Source organism: Denticeps clupeoides, chromosome 10 (genome assembly GCF_900700375.1).
Source record: "Denticeps clupeoides chromosome 10, fDenClu1.1, whole genome shotgun sequence".
NCBI classification, from domain to species: Eukaryota; Metazoa; Chordata; class Actinopteri; order Clupeiformes; family Denticipitidae; genus Denticeps; species Denticeps clupeoides.
Window position 1 is genome coordinate 17489179 of NC_041716.1, and position 19016 is coordinate 17508194.

Consider the following 19016-nt stretch of genomic DNA (forward strand, 5'->3'; position numbering starts at 1 on the left):
CTAAGCTGTTACTACAGAGCAGGCCTGAGGTTTAGGTCCATCCTCAGACCCAATACGTTGCTCTTTCAAATATTTATGACAGGAGAACCTCAGCGATACTGAAGACAAAGGTAGCCGATTGGTTGTTGAAGTGTAATGTACGTGGAATGTGGCAGTAGTGAAAGATTGATTCAGTGCACTGGTTCAGTGTATCATAGCTTGTGTCCAAACCCTCCCAGCGCCTTTTCAAGCATGTGAATGTCAATGCACCAAACACACACCTGCTCTGTCTAGTTGTACAAGCAATAGTTTAAGTCTTTGTGGTTAAATAATGTGTTACGACAAAATACTGTCAGTTATATGGACGTAAATTATTTCAAATGTTTTTTTTAAGTGGCGCATGTTTTCTGCTTCTGGCCTGCAGTGTAAAATCACACACATGTATATGTTAAATCAGTTTCTAGCACTTTATGTCCATAAATGCTCATCACAACTGAATTAATGCAGAATTTACTTGGCAAGGTCACATATCCTTGTGTTGCATTCACACTGAGACAACACTGATCTTTACAGGATGCCGGCCCTTTCTCAACATTCACATTGTGATTGTTGTAAAAAAAATTTACAACCTTTTCGATTATAGCTGAGTGACTTTTGCTATCTAGGAATGCACGCATGAATTGTCATTGCTCGGTAACGAAGCACAGCGCGGTGCCTGATTTTAGACCATTTTTTCCAAGATTCCTGCCCCTATCTGCATGAGACGCTTATCATTGATGCCGCCTTCTGCAGGAATAAAAAAAACCCTGGACCAATAGCAGCGATGCACCGTGCATGACGTACGCCTGGCCTGAGCCAATCACAGGCGAGGAGAGCTCTTACGCAGGTGACGCTCACTACCACCATGTCCTACAATCTGGGAAATCAGTGTCGATCCCCCGCTTGGTAGCATGGAGCCCGTGCGCGGCCGCCCGGTCGCGGTAACGCGAAAGCGCGCGGCGCTCGCGGCGGGCGGCGGGGCGCGCGGCCGGGGGCGTCGGCGGCGCGCGCGGCGCGTGCCGGACGGGTTCGAATCGTGCCCTTTCCTCGTAACCTTCAAAGATCAATTGTTCACCTTGGTCCGCGGCGCGTCCCGTTTATGGGTTTAAATTTCGTGGGTTAACCAAGCGGCCCAAATGAGGACAAATGAGGACGGAGACGGCGACTTCACATGCGTTTTGGTAGAGACTGAAATAAACCCCCCCACGGGACGGTTGTCCCTCTGCAAGGTTACCAACAGACGCCGGCTGCTAATCCACAAGAACTCACCGCGATGTTTCCCCCCCCACCATCCTTTTCATTCTCCATTACTTGACGTTTGATGTCGGCGGTCGTGCGTGAATTAAAACCCGTTCCGCAGACGGGAGGACCCCCCCAAAACACACACACCTCCAAAATACTGAATCATAAGAAGAGTTTTTTTATTATAATTTTTTTTGCTGACACGACAGCACGGCGACTGTCAGTTGTCGCGTTCGCGTCCCTTACAGCAAACATGCCTGATCAATTCTCTCCTTCCATTCATTTTCAAATGGTTTTTGCTCGTATCTCCAGTTTGACGCAGGCTACCGCAAGTGATGTAAATGTAAGTTAAAAACCCACCATCACCACCACCATCATCATCATCATCATCACCTCGGCACAAAACAGCAGCTGCGGTCCGCGCTCAGTTTTACTTGCGTTACAAATTGACGGCTCGCCGAGGAATAAAGTGTTGGGTCTGGAAAACAGACATGCACTCGAGTATTAATATGAGATCTGTCCACTCACCAGGCCATGTTCCAAGGACGTTTAACGGGAGGTTAGGGGGGGAAAAACAGAGCAGAGCAGGGGGGGAGTGAAAAATCCAATATTTTATCCTTTCAAATGGAATTAAAATCCGGCGGAGGAAAGGCGTCTGTGTGACGAGAGGAGTCCCGCGCTTTGATATTCCATCAGTTGCTGTCCTGCTGTAAATCAAAATGCATATAGAATAACTGAGCGCACGTCTGTGTGCAATTCATTTCATGCGGAAGAACCTGAATGATGCAGTTTAGATATTAACACGACCGCATAAATTAGAACAAATCCGGCAGCACGTTTTTGTCATGTATGCCTGGGTAGAGGTCATAATTTAGAAAAGAAAAATCGATTCGCCCTTTTTTTTTTTTTTTTTTTTACTTAATTTTTTTTTTTTTTGGAGCAGGCTCCGGTAGGCGATGCCAGATTAGGGTCTACATGCTGGAAGCCCAGAAGTCGCCGCCCGCTGTCGTACTACGATGATGGCAACATCCGATCGGGGCTGCTCTCTGCGACGAGCGCGGGGGGGAGGGGTGGACGTGGAAGGATGCCGCCGCCGAGCTCGACGCTCCTCTCCCCGCCGCAACCCCTCCCCTGGCCCGCCCTCACACGCAACCACGCCCGGCCGCGGCACGCACCACAGCAACAGATCATTTCAAATTGATTCACTTTTGATCAATTGATCACTTCACTTTCACATAGTGTAACGAAACCTGGTGCTACCATGTAACATTTAGACAATTAAACAAAGTTACATACTGACATAAAGAGCTACATTAAGAGCAAAAAGGGGTCACAGGCAGTGCAAGAGTAACATTTAACAAAAACATTTAGACAACAATGAGACAAACAGCACTAAACAGGTGAAATGAATAATGGAGGTGCAAAGTGAAATAGTGCAAATATTGCTGTGCAAAATGGAACTGTGCAATAATATATAATATTACTCAATATAATAGAGGTAGTGTGTGTGTGTGTGTGTGTGTGTGTGTGTCAGAACAGACTGAAGGCCTGTGGGATGAAGCTGTTGCAGAGTCTGGCAGTGAGGGCCCGAATGCTTCTGTACCTTTTTCCGGATGGCAGGAGAGTGAAAAATGCATGTGAGGGGTGTGTAGAGTCCTTCACAATGCTGGTGGCTTTCCTGATGCAGCGTGTTTGGTAAATGTCCATAATGGAGGGAAGAGAGACTCCAATAATCTTCTCAGCTCTCCTCACTATCCTCTGTAGGATTTTGTGGTCCAATATGGTGCAGTTCCCAAACCAGATAGTGATGCAGCTGGTCAGAATGCTCTCAATGGTCTCTCTAGAGAAGGTGGTGATGATGGGTGGAGGCTTTCCTCAGCCTCTGCAGGAAGTAGAGACAATGCTGGGCTTTCTTGGCTGTTGAGTCCAAGAGAGGTTCTCCTCTAGATGAAAACCAAGGAACTTTGTGTTCTTGTCAATCTCCACACAAGATCCATCAATGTTCAGTTGAGGGTGATCCCTCCATTGTCTTCTGAAGTCAACCATCATCTCCTTTGTTCTGTCCACAGTCGTGTCATCTGTGAACTTGATGATGTGGGTGGAGCTGTGCATCAGGGTCAGCAGGGTGAAGCACATTGGACTGAGCACACAGCCCTGAGGATCTCCAGTGCTCAGTATGGTGATGCTGGAGATGCTGTTCCCAATCCAGACAGACTGAGGGAGGTGTTCAGGCCCAGCTGGCTCAGCTTTGCGACCAGGTGCTGAGGAATGAAGGTGTTGAATGCTGAACTAAAGTATATAAACAGCATTCGAGTGTATGTGTCCTTATTGTCCAGGTGGGTGAGGGTCAGATGCAGGGTGGTGGCAATGGCATCGTCCGTGGAGTGGTTCGGACGATAGGTGAATTGCAGTGGGTCCAGGGTGGAAGGCAGCATATGTAAATCATGATGGGTGTAAGTGTGACAGGACAGTAGTCAGTGAGACACAACACTGAAGACTTCTTTGGCATGGGTGCGAAGGTGTTGGCCTTGAGAAACATTGGAACAATGGCAGTGATCAATGAGATGTTGCAGATGTTCACAAGAAGTAGATTCTAAAGTGATAATGTTTTTAGGGTTGGATCATGCTAAGCAGTGGTTTCAGTTTGTCATCAAGCCATGATGCCTGCCCAAAAAGCACAACAAATTATGAAAAACTCCACAGTTCAGTAGTTATTTATTTTTTAATATTTATTTTTGTAATTCTCAACTAAAGCTTAATTGTAGTAAATTAAACTGTCAAGAAATCCATATGGTTGTGTAACCATGTCATGCTGGGCTATGCAGTTTGTAGTTCAGCATGCCTCACACAATGGTTTTATGCCAATCAGAAGCATATTTTATATGCATATTTTACAGTTAATCGGCTTCCTCTGACAAGTCTCCATGAATTTGCTGTTCATGTTTTATCAGCCCCAATGAATCAGCTCTCTTTCCACAGTCCTCTTCCTGGAGCCCTCTTCCCCTCGTGCAGCTCGGCTCTAACACTGGGCATTAATTATGGAGAGGGTGCTCACGCAGTCAGCTACTTGCCCATTAATAAAACATTACTCACCCTACAGGAGTGTAAGAGCAGACAGGATTGCAGTGATTGAGACTACGACCTTCATCCCTGTGAGCCAGAATGAGACAACTCACTTTCGAGTGTTTAGTAGGATGCAGAGCACCCATTTCATCTGTATCACTGATGTGCTGATTGCCAATCCAGTTTTGTGGCTTGTAATAATGTGCAAAGTCTAATTCATCAAGAGAGGACAAGAATAGAAACAAAAAAATCTGAATCATTTATGCCTTCACTTTGCAAAGAGTATCTGTGTAATCATCTGTCAGATAGGAGACCTGAATAATGTTTAAAGAAAGCACTTTCATTGTTTTGAAGTAAATGTAATTCTCTTTCTCTCTCATTATATACGTTATATGCCTTAAAATCATGTTTTACTATAGAAAAGGGTTTAACAGCAGTCCATATTATGGACTTTAATATTTTGCAATGCTGATCCTGCAGTCATTGAACAATACTGTCCATTTAAGTAGCAGGAGCTCAAATACAAAGCCTAAAAGCAGTCTGGAATGTACTGTGCGGTACATAATCCATTCCACATAATCTGTTTTTTTGGCCTAGCTCTGCGCTGCCCCAAACACATGCTTCAGATCAAGCCCACCCCCTTTCCCACCTCTATATAAATGCACGTAAAAGTAAAGAAGCAGGTCAAAGTTTACTCCGTTTCTCAGCCTACATAATACTGTAATCAGGTAAAAAGTGGATCGCTTCAGTTCCGCAGGTGATCCATGTTGACTGGAGTTCTGACATTCATTGTGAGAAGGACACACGCTCGCTCGCTCGCTCGCTCGCTCTGGAGGCTCGAATGCCATAACGCTGGGCAGATTAATCACTGAGCCGACTGCAGAGCTACAGGCATTTCACAGGACAACTGCCTGAAATCCAGGTATGCTTTTGTAAATTGGCTTTTAAACTCTTAATATAAAATATAACCAATAAAAATTATTTAATATATCTATATATTAATTTAGTATCACTATTGCAAAAAAAGTGGCTTTCAGGAGGTTTATTTATTTTGTGAGCAACAGGCAGTTATATGATTAATACACACAAAATGTAAACACTGGAGACCCTGCTATTTTTGAGCCCACATCCATCTTCTTGTGCTATGAAAGGGATTAGTTACAGATTAAGTCCTTTTATGCAGTGCTGTGAATGATTAACTCATCACGACCAGCATTCTTTAACCTTTAAGTAAATTATTGTTTGAACTAATGTGAACTTTTGGATTGCCATATATACAGTTTGTCTTGACAAAATAAATCTGGTGTTACCATATCGGTGTCCCCAAACTGATATATCTTATCCCTCTCCAGCTGTACAAGGTGAAAAACACTACGCGGGGGTATCAGAGGTATATACAAGAACAAACAGACACCAAGCACATGGTCTAACAACAGTGTGCAACCCAGTGACTGGTAGTATGTCAGTATGTCATAAAAAGAGGTGAACAGACTACATTCGTGGCATTCGTCTAGGAGCTGCAGTCTGTTGAAAAGATCAACTCCGCACTCAGAGCTTACCAATATTGTACACATCATATTCTGGCTGAAAATAATAAAACTTAATAAACATGTAGACATAAATGTCTAAGGCTTGATTTCATGTCCAATGCATAATGCATCATGTTCAGAAAATGTATTCACTGCAGTTATAAATCTCCAGCGCCAGTGTACAGCCTACTGTAAATTTGTAAATTTGTGATAACAAGCTTAATTTAAAAAGGGATTAATTAATGCTGTTTTTTTGTCTAGGCAGTTGAAATCGTGTTATGTTAACTTGTGGATGTGTTTTTAGCACATAATTGGGGACCAATTAAGCATCTATCTACATAAAAGTTAAACTAGTCAGTAAATATGAAGCATGGGCTGGAATAATTTTGTCTGGAAATGAATCTCATTGTTCATTAGGTGTCAGAAGAGAATAAGAAGAGCACAGAGTCTACATGCATACAATTTATTTATGTAACCAGGGACTTTGTACTATCAGGACAGTTGTTTTCTTGTATCATATTAGTCATGTAAATCAGGGGGCAATTATCTCTGTCAGTGCACACTGAGATAAATGGCAAATGAGAAATTACTCTTTATCTAATGATAAACCTTATCACTATAAATTCTGAATAGTTTGTGTTAGAAATTAAGTAATGTATTTTAATAACATATTTTAAAAAGTGTAAGTACAATACAAACAAGAAACATATAACACAAACCTGGTCACCAAAATATCCGCAAGTATTTTATGTAAGTTAGCACTGCTTTCATGTAACATCAGGTCTGTGGTCATCAAGTCACATTCCATTTTTAAATATTTATTGCAAGTTTGGGAGTTTGAGTTCTTCAATATTGGAAGTAAAGTTATGTTCGTGAAATACTGACCATCATGTGTTTTGTGTTTGCTTAATTTAGTTTTATTTATTCTACCAACTTTTTGAGAGCACTGATATATTCACTATCTACTTCATTGGATATTTGTATATTCGGTATTCATGTTTAGATTTCTTTTGGATAATTACTAGTTGAATTGTTCTTTTTTCCCAGTATGCGCCAGTTCGGAGGCCCAATCAGTTCTCTGCTATATCTGCTGTTGGCTCTTTCCACTCGTAACCAGGCAGGCAGGATTCTGGTGTACCCTGTGGATGGGAGCCATTGGCTGAACATGGACATTCTCCTGCGTGAGCTGCATGAACGCGGACACGCCCTGACCGTGATCCGATCCTCCACCAGCTGGTATGTGCCGGAACACGCAGTGCACTACTCCTCCATCACCGTGACAACTTCCCATGCCAGCAACCTGGAGGACCGGGAGTACATGGCAGCGTTCCTGAAGAGGAACATTGAGATACAGCGGGGTGAGGGCTCCATGCTGTCTTTCATCGCACTCCAGAAGGAAATTCTGAACTTGCTGACTGAGGCCCACAAAGCCAGTGCCGAGATGGTGGGGGACATACTGGAGAATAGGACACTTGTCCAGTCACTCAGAGATGCCCGTTACGATATAATTTTAACAGATCCTGGATTTGCAGGAGGAGTTGTGTTAGGACACTATCTGAAACTCCCAATGGTGTTAAATGTCCGCTGGATCACTAATGGAGAAGGGCACTTCGCCATTGCACCTTCGCCACTGTCCTATATCCCAACCATTGGATCTCAGGTCAGTGACCAAATGACCTTCGTCAACAAGCTGAAAAATGTTTTGCATTTTGGAATCGGGCTTTACATAGACCACTTCATCACCAGGCCGCTCTACCAGGGAGCAGTAAGTAAGTTCATCGACCGGAACGCCAATGTCTATACCCTGATTCAAGGCGCAGACCTCTGGCTCATGCGGGTCGACTTCGCTTTTGAATTCCCACGCCCCACCATGCCCAATGTGGTCTACATGGGCGGTTTCCAGTGTAAACCATCTAAACCGTTGCCAGCTGACCTGGAGCAGTTTGTAGAGAGCTCTGGAGAGTACGGAGTGGTGGTGATGTCTTTGGGCACGCTCCTTGGAAGCCTCCCACCTGAAATATCGGATGTCATTGCCTCTGCGTTTGCTCGCTTGCCTCAGAAAGTTGTGTGGAGGAACCTAGGCAAAAGACCCTCTACGCTAGGAAACAATACATTGATAGTGGACTGGCTCCCTCAGAACGACCTGCTAGGTCACCCAAAGACAAAAGTCTTCGTCACACATGGGGGTACCAACGGGATTTACGAAGCCATCTACCATGGCGTTCCCATGCTAGGCCTTCCACTCATTTTCGACCAGTTTGACAACATGGTACGTTTGAATGCCAGAGGTGTTGCCCGTTCCATGACGGTGACAGCCTTGGATGTGGACACATTGACACAAGCTCTAAGGGACCTGTTGGATGAAAAGAAACCATACAGACAGAATATGCGCAAGCTGTCGCATCTGCACCGGGACCAGCCTCTTCAGCCCTTGGACAGAGCGATTTTCTGGCTGGAGTTTGTCATTAGGCACAAAGGTGCAGCTCACCTGCGAACAGAGTCTTACAAAATGCCCTGGTATGCCTATCACAACGTGGATGTGATGGCGACCTTTCTTGGCTTTGTTGGGGCCATAATTTTACTTTTCACAATAACTTTAAGGGCTCTTTGTAAGGCAATGTGTCAGAAAAGACAGAAAGCTAAACTTCAGTAGGGTATTTTACGAGTCCAAAGACTCTTAAGGTTTCCAACTTTTTTTATTAAAAGCCCCATATAACAGTTGATAACAGTGGTTTAAAACAAAACATTTACTCCTCAAACTCTCTTTATCTGTAAATAATACTGAGCTACAATACACCATATGCAGAGAGAACAAGAAATATAATTCAATATTTTATTGATTTGTACAGACATTGAACGCATCAGTCTACTATTATGCATGTAAATATTCACTTAACACAATCTCTTTCTTGGTCAACACAAATATAATTATTCAAAATCAGTCCATAATGCAAACATAAGGCAAATGCTGCTCAACATCTCCTAATGTTCGGAATGATGAAAATGACTATATGCCTGGGACACTAGGGTGAATATTTTCAACAGTAAAAAATAAAGTGCTCCTTTCTGATCTGTTCTAGTGAGATGAAATTGACAGTACGTGTCTCGATGCGGCAGTTCCACTCTTTTTCAGTACCGAAAAAGAAATGTAATATACATTTAGAAAAAGTTAGAAACAATTAGAGTAGTTCAAATCTACAGAGGACACAGTTTTCATGTTTCAAATTTCACTGTGTACTGTTTGTGGGGGGTCAATATCATATACATGCAGGTTATAAAGACAGACAGTTACTCAGAACACAATCAAGAGAACATACAACCCTATATAATAGATACCAGATAATAATATTTTGATAATTCCATTTGGAAAAAACAAGCGAAAGTCTTCTCTGGTGACCTTAACTGTTATTTTGACCTGTGGCTCTCATTGAATGCCACTAACAGACCTCAGTTAGAAGTCTTTTTATTTTCTTACTATTAAAGCTATTATTTTGTCCAGGTGGTTACAGAAAGTGAAAAGCACTTAAATTCATCAGTGAGTACAAGTTTAAGGAACAGCTTTGGTAATTTTAACAATTTCAACAAATAGTCCACAGACTTTAATAAAGCTGCTAATTCCTCTCCAGTGGAGGTCACTGCTGGCTCCAAGCTTGATTAAATGAAAAAACTCACTAATTGGTTTAAACACAAAAAAATGTTTAGACATCAGGGGAAAATTGACAAAATGCAAACATTGAAATTAAACTGAAACATTCAACATCTTTTAGTTGATTAAACCTTCAAGGATTGCAGAAGATGCTGCTGAGGGTGCGTTTATGCCATGTTATGCCTTTACCTCAGATGGTCAGTTCAGAAGACAACATGCTTGTTTGTGTAGAGAATAGAACAGAAGAGAGAGGGGGTGAAGCAGAGGTGCAAAGAAGAATGAAAAGTAACTTCACACAGCGATCTAGTTGAACCTATAAAAACATATCTTTGTGGTTGCACATCCCATCATAGACAGGAAACGGTCTAAAGATTTTTAACAATCGCCTGGCCATGATTGTATTTTTATATGTTGGCCCAAGTTAACATAATGTGGGAGAATTAATAATCAATGCATCAAATCAAGGGAACAGCAATAAACACTTTGTTAAAGGGCTTTTTATGGATTCAGCCTTGGATTCCAATTGAGGTGCTGACCACTAGGTGGCGCAAAAAAAAAAAAAAAAAAAAAAAAAAAAAAAAAAACGGCTTAAATTGTTATGACTTTTGTTGACACATCTGAAACCTTTTCTTAGCCAAGCAACCTCAATACTAAGTGAAACACGCTCTACTAATTAATCCATGACACAAGATACATTATCCAACAGAATTGAAGGTGAAATGAGGTTGTGTTTGGTCCAAATTTCAAAACATCATTAGCACAGCTTTTGCCAACCAATTGCTAACTTCAATCTTCTGACTGAACTGGACACATAATTAAATTTCTAAGGTTAAATTAACACTTCCCTCAAAATGAGCTTTTCAGTAAATCCACTTAATTATAAAAACAGTTTATGTGCATTTACACAGCACAAACAGAAAAATAGTGATGTTTTGACGTGCTTTCAAATGGCTTTTTATGATTATGCGTGGGAAAACAACAGCCGAAATCATACTGTGGCTTTTATATTTGTAGGTCTGTTTTCAAGGACAATATGCACAGTTTGGATGTGGTAAATTTTTGCAACATACTGGTTTAAAAAAAAAAAACGGATAACACAAGAATGTTTCATCCTCTCAATTAAAGGCAACAAGACCCATTCTTGATTGAATCTAAAAGTAAATGACTTGAGAAATACCATGAAAATACCATGTAAAATGATTTCATTTCATTTGTTTTATTAAAAATAAAAAAACTAGAAAAAGCTTCAAACTAAATGCCATGTTTGAACGCTACCATCCTGCCGTCCTTTTTGTCTTTTGCCCAAACACACTGCCAAAATTTTAAGCACATTACCAAGCAGTGACACCCAGAATCATTCTTAAGCCTCTTCACATATTTCACACTGTTTTTTTCTAAACCTCACCCTCCATGAAGTCCTGTCAGTCATCAATAGCACTTCTGCGTTTTCCTTCATAACGGGAAACTATGACACAGTCTCCTTGCTGCTCCCTCCTGTCACCAGGTTTCGAAGCAGCTTGCGCCTCCCAGCCTGATAATCTTCTTCATCAACATTGACCAGAAGTTTGATGGCCTCGTGGCCCACAGCCTGTTTGAGGGAGTCCGTGATAAAGACGCCCTTCAAGGCCTCGAGCAGCGAGCCGTTAATGTAGTCCCGCCAAAAGGCGTCCAGGTAGGTGAGCTCAGAGAACTTGATGTCGCAGATGATGGAGCCCAGGTCCCGTGACTTGAGGATAGTGTTGGCCTGGTTGAACCTTTCAAACTGCCTCTCCAGTGCCTCCTGCTTGTTTGAGAAGACGTTGCCCTGCAGTGCAGACTCATGCTGGCAATACTCGGCACGGACACGAAGACGGATGTCTTTGAAAGCAAAGCAAGAAAGAAAATGTTTAATTGAGAGGTAATATTACAAATCCACAGATTTGCAGCATGTCTTGTGAAAAACAAGGTCAGTTGAAATTAGATGTGAGTGAGGTGAATGACAAATATAATTCATGCCTTAATTAGAGTGTTTATGAGAGCACATATATACAAATCTGCCATAAATTTAAGACCACTGTCAAATTTTGCATAATTTTGATGATCAGTTTTCAGTGGCCCCTATCAGAGGGTGAGATATATTAGGCAGCAAGACAACACCTTGTCCTTGAGAGCAGAATAAAATGTGCAAGCGTAAGCATCTGAGCACCTGTAAAGGACCTCAAAGATCGATTTTGTGATGACTAGGCAGCTGGGACATAGCATCTCCAAGATTACAATTCTTATAGGATGTTCCTGGTCAACTGTGGTCAGGACAGGCCAATAAAGAAAAGAAAAGAAAAGAAAAGAAAAAAAAAAAAAAAAAAAAAAAAAAAAAACAGAACAGACGGTGTCATGGGAAGCCAAGTCTCATGGCTCTTACTAAATCCAAAAGAAGATAGATCAAATTGCTTAATAGCTCTGGCAGTTTGTTGTGGATAGGTTAGTGCGACCATGTTCACCGCCAAAATTCACCAACGAGCGGCAGAACAGGACAACAAAAGAACGCCTCCTGATCAAAAGAAGGATGTTTTCTTTTAAATGGGTGGGTGTTTGTGCCTCCCGTACGTGGGAAATGCACGGCATCAGAAAGAACTATGGGAATAGGCAAAGTTGAACAGTGTGAGGATTTGGGCAATTTTCTGCAGGGACAACATTGAGGTGGATTTTAAGTTGACATGTACCACCTACCTAAACATTGTTACTGATCAAGTACAAGCAATAAAAAAAAAACCCTACTTCCCCGACAACAGTGCACTCTTTCAGCATGGTTTGAGGAATATCTTTGTGAGCCGTTTATGTAGTCCCACCAAAACATGTCCAGGTAGGTGAGCTCAGAGAACTTTGTTGCACATGATGGATCCCAGGCCCCACAACGTGAGATTTGTGTTGGCCTGGCTGAACTTGGCCTCTCCAGAAAGTCCTGCTTGTTTGAAAAGCCACTGACCTGCAGTGCAGACTCCTGCTGGAAATACTCGGCACAGACAAGCAGATGGATGTCTTTAAAACCGAGGCAATTCCTCAAACCATTCTTGAACAACTGTTGAATTTTTACAGTGTGGCAGAGCATGTTATCATGTTGAAAGAGGGCACTGCCATCTGGAAATACCATTTCATTGAAAACAACATATCTGGTCTGCAACAATGTTTTGGTTTGTGTCAAAGTAACATCCACATGAAAACAAAGAGTTGCCTTGACCGCTAAGCCTCCAGATCTTAATCCAATCGAGTATCTGTGGGATTGGCTGGGAAATCAAGTTTAATTAATGGAAGAACCTCCTTGCAACGTACAGGACTACTGACTGCTTGGTTCCAGATACCATTGGTCTAATGAAGTTTTGTTGGTAAAAGGAGGACTTACATCACAATGTTATGGCTGATTGGTGCATATTCATTGTAGCAGAAATAAAGAAACCAAAAATAGCTTTTTTTGCATTATCTTACCGCAGGTTTGCTTTTCACGACAGTCTGCAGCCGAGTGGCCCCGCTTCGTTTTCCGGTTAGGAGCAGATGGCCCAGGTTTGGCTCTTGGGGGGCACACTTGAGGCCCTGAGGGTGAGCAGCATATCAAGGGCTGAGGTCCTGAGGAGAGGACAACCACCTTACAGTTAAAAAAAAAAAAAAAAAAAAAAAAAAAAAAACAGATCTGACTTCACCCCACCCTACCAACCCTGACCAGTGAACCTAAGTCACCTACTTAAAACAGCAACCAGACCTGTTCTTCTGTGCGATGTCCTCTCTCTGCTTTCCCCTGAACCCCTGGGGGACACATAGCGCACTGATGTCTCTTCCAAGTACTTGTCAACTGGATCAGGACACACTGCAAGCACAGTGGAACATTTATACAGCATGAGGGCTCAGTGGTATAGGATGACTTTATTTGAAGCATGGAGAGTCACCACATATTACAGTATGCCGGCTCAACTGTTTCCACAAATTTTAACTTGAAGCATGGCTGTTATTTAACTCTACACAAGTCCCTCCCCCTGCCGCCAACCATAGGACCTACATAAGCAAAGAGTGGGTACTTTGCAGCTGTCACTCAAATACCTGCTGGCCAATGAGGTGAAGCCCCGCCCACACAAGAGAACTGAGCCAAAAGTTCAACCTTATTCTCAGGTACCATAAACGTATAACGGGCGGAGCATCTGAAAAGCCAGCAGCAACACTGTAATTTCAACGTCATATGAAGGTTCACACCTCTAATAATTCTACCTCAATATTTCAGTTGAGAAACTGAAAAGGATCACGTTTTTACCTCCAGCAGACCACCTTCCTTGTAGTGTCAGAGTAAGACAATACGGTTCAGTTAAATTGGTATCTCTGGTTTAGTTCCTGAGTGGATCACATTATACTTTTTAATAGACTTTTTAACAGTTAATCACACTTGGGCCATATAAATCTTCTACCTCCACTGTGTCACATAGTGTACTTCAAGGCTCAGTCCTGGGGCAATTACTCTTTCTATTGTATATATCCTTCCTTTGGGCCAGATTATTAATAAAAATAAGTCTTAAATTTCCACTGTTACTTAGATGATATTCAGCTTTCTATCAGTATACAAGCCCCTACTAATCCATGTACCAGTGCATTCATTGTGACTGCATCACTAATCTTCAGCTCTACATGCAGCTGAACTTTCTCAAGCTCAAGTGTTGTTGGTCAGACCTAACTCACTATATGATCAAAACTTAAAACCCTTTGGGTTACTGGCTCCAGAACTAAGCCCATTTAATCAATCTTTCTGTGAAACATTCATGATGTACATGGAAAAAAAACTATGAAACATAGGTTAGCCTAAATGTCCTTAGTTTTATTTTAATTTAAAAAAGGAAAAAGGGGCGTAGCCCCTGCTATAGCCCATCTGAGAATAAAGAGGAAAAAAAGTATAAAAAGTACAAAATAGTAAAAAAAAAATATATATAAACAAACAATTCAAATATTACTAATAATCCAACTTAAACAATACAGTTCAGTTTCCAGTTGTATCAAGATGAGGTAGGTAGGTGGAATGTCTTTGTGCAATGTTATATGCAAAATAGAGAGAGAATTTGTGTGTGCATGCATGTGCAAGCCTGCGCCACTGTGATGTACAAAAAATGCTATAAACTCGCCCAAAAGTAAATCTATATGCTGATGAATGTAGATGTCCATCTGTTGAATTTATTATTACTACCTAAGGTGTGTTTTGAGATGTAACCTATCAGTGTGTGTGTGTGGGTGGTGTCGCGAGGGAGGGAGGGAGGGAGGGAGGGATGAATAACATGAGTGAGATCTAGTGCTGCACCATTAATCTAATCGCAATCGCGATGTCAGTCGGTGCGATTACATCAACGCAAAAAGCTGCAATTTAAATGATTAGCACATGGATTGGATCGGATATGTTGCCGGATATGTTGCCATTCTCATTCTCTCAAAGTTGGCGAGCTGACTGAAGTCTCACATCTCACGTCTCACATCTCAGTCGGATGTGACGTGTTTGGTCACATGACTTTCGATTCAGAGACATATGGGTAGACGGCGCATGACGAGCTGCATCGTACGTCAACGTCGCAGCCATATTGCGAGAGGCTCTGCAGTGGCGTGAAGCATATACATGTCTATGAAGAGAAGTGCAAAAAAATGCCTCACTCTTGTGCTGCTTGGGGCTGTACAAACCGCTGTACGCTCCAAACCAGATCCCGGGGGATTACATTTCATAGGTAAAGCGGGACAATTGTTTTGAATATATTTGGCCATTATAAAATCCCGTTTTATAAGTCTTAACCTTAGCTAAGCTAGGCTAAGCTAGCGAAGCTATGCATTCCTGTGTTCAAGTCAGCCTCCAAACAACGTTTAGGCTAAACGTAGGCATTAACTATTTAGACTGTTCTTAGCTGTTTAGTTAACTTTTTTCAAACTTTGAAGGTTTCCTAAAGAAATTCACCTCAGTTTACAAATCTTAACCTTAGCTAAGCTAACAAAGCTATGCATCCCTGTGTTCAAGTCAGCCTCCAAACAACGTTTTGGTTAAACGTAAGAACTATAATAGAGGATTTTATAATGGCCAAATATAATCAAAACAGTTGTTTAGCCTTACCAGGGTTTGTCGTTCGACAGTAATGTAAAAGAGTTTTTGTGATATATTTAATTTTGTAGAATATTGTATTTTGAAAGCACTGGGCAATATTGATCTCAATAATCGCAATATATCTTTTTCCCCAAATCGTGCAGCCCTAGTGAGATCTCATGCCTCGTCACTATCGACTCAAACAAATAATTACAAATAATGTACATTCTAAGAAGCGCTAATGTTAGTTAGCCATCATAAAAATACGATACTCTCAGTCCGCTTGGAGAAGTGCGCTTTACGTGAGTAAATTTTCGGTTAAGGTGCTGAAGAATAGACAAAGTACTTTTAAGGTAAGCTGGTTCCGTTTTACAGTGTATACGCTGCACTACGTTGTCCACCTTACGCAGCATAAAATGGTCCCACACGTTAGACATTTTATGCCTTTTTACGCACACCGGTATCTTTATTTTCCGCCAATAAATCACGCTTTGAAATGCACATCAGTTAAAATAGTGATTCCGGTGCTGCGCAGCTCCGCACTGCATAACTCCTCGGGAGTGATACGATAATAAATGGACTTTGGTTACGAATTAATCGAAACCTTGAGGCAAAAAAATATTTTTTGTAATCGAATCATTCAAGTTATTCGAATAATCCTTTCAGCCCTTCTTGAACCTCTTAATTCACTGTCAGTGTGAATCACTGCAGCACAGCACACGGTGACAACAAAATGTGTCCTCTGCTTTTAACCATCACCCTTAGTGAGCAGTGGGCAGCCATGACAGGCGCCCACGGAGCAGTGTGTGGCGACGGTGCTTTTGCTCAGTGGCACCTTGGTAGATCGAGAGTTGAACCGGGCAATTTTCTAATTAAGGAAGCAGCCCCTTATATAAACTTCCCTTATAAGTTAATAAAGTGCTTAACCATAAAATAACCCTGGTTGGGCAAGGGTGTGGGGTAAATGCAACATTTCCAGGTTTGTGGAAATGGTCTGCATGGTTTGAAATAAAATTAACCTTTACAGGCTAAACACATACATAGTCAATGCACATTATTAAGCTTTATCCTAGAGAAAGGACCCACACACTAGCATAATTAGCCTGATTTTTGCCATCTCTTACATAATGGGGGCAGGGGTGCCCTAGCAGTTAAGGAAGTGGCCCCATAATCAGAAGGTTGCCGGTTTGAATCCTGATCCGCCAAGGAGCCATTGAGCAAAGCACCGTCCCCACACACTGCTCCCTGGGCGCCTGTCATGGCTACCCACTGCTCATTGAGGGTGAAGGGTTAAATGCAGAGGACAGTGTGTAGTGTGTGTTGTGCTGCAGTGTATCACAATGGCAATCACTTCACAATAATGCATGAATCAATTTAACCACTTCTTAGAGGATTCAAGAGGATTCAAAAGCTGACAATGCACAGGACAGTAAACAAGTAAAATCACTCTGCATGTTAATTGGAATGATATTTACAAGTTTGTTCCTGTTTTACAGCATTTACATACATACACAGCCTCACGTGTAGTTAACTGCTAGGTGGTGTTAACAGCTCAGAGATGTCATTACCTGTCTGTCTCTTTCTGAGAGTGACGTATGGTAGGAGGTCGTGCCGGGTGATTATGCGGAGCAGTTGAAGGATGTGTCTGAAGTTGGTCTCATCACATCGGCCCTGCCGCTCCAGTGCTAAAAGGAAGTCCCGTCCGCTCCTGATGCCCCCTCGCTCGTACTCATCGATAACGTCCACAAAGAGGAAGGACAACACTCGCACGTCGCGGTGCGTCAAATGTGCCCCCACAATGTCAAACATACGGTGCAGAGAGTAAAGTCCGTAAGAACTGTCCACCACTTCCTCTGGCCAGGCCTCAAAATGGCCGGCTGAGCGTTTTCTCGCCTTGGTTGAGGAGCTATAGGAAGCAGAAGATGTTCTGTTCTGGGTAGCCATGATGGAATTTGAAACAGGGGAGGCCAGGCCCCCCAGAATCCCTCCGTGAGGGGCGGAGCCTGCTAAACTGCCCTGGGGTGGGCCCAGCTGGTTTGGGTGTGCATGTGGCCTGCCTTGCCTGGTGGAGTTCTGCGACGAGACCAACGATGAACTGACGTTTGCATTCTGGTGTGAGGTCATCACTCCACAATGGGAAACGGGTAGGGAAAGGCAAAACTGGAGCTCAAATGCTCTCCACAAATTCACCCAACGCTCACCTCCAACTTCCCTCTGGAAGAAAAATGGGATTTTACAAAAGTTGTCATATTGGAAAACACCAAAGTATTACAAATATGTCTGTGGATCATAATGCCTCCTTTTGTGGACACTCAGGGTTAAGTGTTGTGCTCAGGGACACAATGGTAGTAAGACGGGTTTGAGACTTTGTGATCGTCTGGTTCATCACCCTTGAGAAACTGAAAGCAATTTGTACCACACAGCAGTGTGTTTTTTTCTGAGGTTAAAATTTGAAATCATACTTTGAGGGACGTCTCCCTACATTATACACAGCTGTATTGTATAGAGGACTCTATGACAATGTATCATGTACAGCCGAACGCAGATCGAGGTCATTGCCATGTCAGAAAAAATATCGTTCTTTTTGTGAAAAGCCAGTTTGACGTTGCTCGGCAAATCATCACAATGAACATGACGTAAGCAGAACCACAACGTGCCATGGTGAAACAGCTACGTGTTCACATCTAGACTTCGACCCTCTGCCTACAAGAATCCGCATGCTAGTCACCAGCAGGCCAGTTCGTTAAACTGCGTTATGGTGAATACGGAGTGCCGGTCACCATCCTCACTGGTTCACCTGGTTAAGCGTGCTGAACGGAAGAGGGTTTCTTCGGAGATGTCCTGAAGCTACTTTTCACCCTCCCGTTCCAACTACGACGAGGAAATAGGTAAGCATTTTCTTGAGGAGTACTGCGGTACCGCGTCTTATTAAATTGGACACTTCCCCCTCCATACTTTCCAGACCTGCGCAAGAAGCGGTTGACATTAGCAAACGGTGCTCAGCTCAGCAGCACGCTGACTTGGCTAAAGCGAGCGTATCTCGGGGCACTTTGTGTACCAACTGCGACGCGTGTTGAATTAAAACCAATTCAAGGTGCTTTTGGGATGAACGTGGCCACGGAAGCACGCGGACGTGCTGGTGTTTAGCTGATTAGCGGAGAGCGGCCGCTGTTAGCTACGTAGCTGTCGGTAGCACAGATGCAGTAAAAGCCTCACGCTGCCTCACCGCTCGGATCTCATCCGTCTTCTCCGCCGGGCCGCTCCCACGAAACAAACCGCGGAGCGCTCACAAGCCCAATGCACCCCGGCGGGAGTGCGGTTCGCGCGTTTCCCACAGGCTAGCTGGTAACATGATGTCCATTTTTGTTCCCCCAGCTAAAATGAAGGCACATCCGGGATATGCCGTCAGGACGGGACAACTTCCGGCAGGCGCGCGGTCCAGCGCAGCTGGAGT

The 19016-nt window shown here is 42.9% G+C and overlaps 3 protein-coding genes across 14 annotated transcripts in view; 1 reads left to right on the forward strand and 2 right to left on the reverse strand.

The window, feature by feature from the left end:
- Positions 1-2337, reverse strand: part of atp2b3a (ATPase plasma membrane Ca2+ transporting 3a) — a 30841-nt gene extending 28504 nt beyond the window's left edge. For 2 of the 7 annotated variants that reach the window (XM_028992855.1, XM_028992854.1), the window contains exon 1: positions 1789-2334. The gene's annotated coding sequence lies outside the window, so the exon portion shown is untranslated. Of the gene's footprint in view, positions 1-1788 lie in introns of all 7 variants that reach the window. The other 5 variants (XM_028992860.1, XM_028992857.1, XM_028992858.1 and 2 more) reach the window with 3 other exon arrangements.
- On the forward strand, positions 1524-14251 carry LOC114797784 (UDP-glucuronosyltransferase 2A2). Of its 6 annotated transcripts, none has more exons than XR_012635710.1 (3): positions 5026-5245; positions 11003-11395; positions 12963-14251. XR_012635710.1 is itself a non-coding variant. In XM_074933641.1 (3 exons), exon 3 carries the CDS (start codon positions 6901-6903, stop codon positions 8503-8505), a length of 1605 nt encoding a protein of 534 aa, XP_074789742.1. In that variant the 5' UTR covers positions 5026-5245; positions 5676-5713; position 6900; the 3' UTR covers positions 8506-10082. The 6 variants fall into 6 exon arrangements, 5 of the variants coding, with proteins under 5 accessions (XP_074789745.1, XP_074789742.1, XP_074789741.1 ...); XM_074933641.1 differs by lacking the exons at positions 11003-11395; positions 12963-14251 and adding exons at positions 5676-5713; positions 6900-10082; XM_074933644.1 differs by lacking the exons at positions 5026-5245; positions 11003-11395; positions 12963-14251 and adding exons at positions 1524-1603; positions 6900-10082.
- On the reverse strand, positions 8672-18961 carry dedd (death effector domain containing). Its single transcript, XM_028992871.1, has 5 exons — positions 18789-18961; positions 17131-17776; positions 13229-13333; positions 12958-13095; positions 8672-11355 (listed from the first exon to the last, which is right to left on the reverse strand). Exons 2-5 carry the CDS (start codon positions 17684-17686, stop codon positions 10964-10966), a joined length of 1191 nt encoding a protein of 396 aa, XP_028848704.1. The 5' UTR covers positions 17687-17776; positions 18789-18961; the 3' UTR covers positions 8672-10963.
- Positions 18962-19016: the final 55 nt, after the last annotated feature.

Excerpts from the sequence above, each read along its gene's own strand:
- dedd (XM_028992871.1), bottom strand. The coding sequence starts at position 17,686 with ATGACCTCACACCAGAATGCAAACGTCAGTTCATCGTTGGTCTCGTCG. Across the intron at positions 13,334-17,130 it reads TCTCAGAAAGAGACAGACAG|TGTGTCCTGATCCAGTTGAC; the intron begins GTAATGACATCT and ends CTGTGCTTGCAG. Across the intron at positions 13,096-13,228 it reads GACATCGCACAGAAGAACAG|GACCTCAGCCCTTGATATGC; the intron begins GTCTGGTTGCTG and ends TCCTCTCCTCAG.
- LOC114797784 (XM_074933644.1), top strand. The coding sequence starts at position 6,901 with ATGCGCCAGTTCGGAGGCCCAATCAGTTCTCTGCTATATCTGCTGTTG.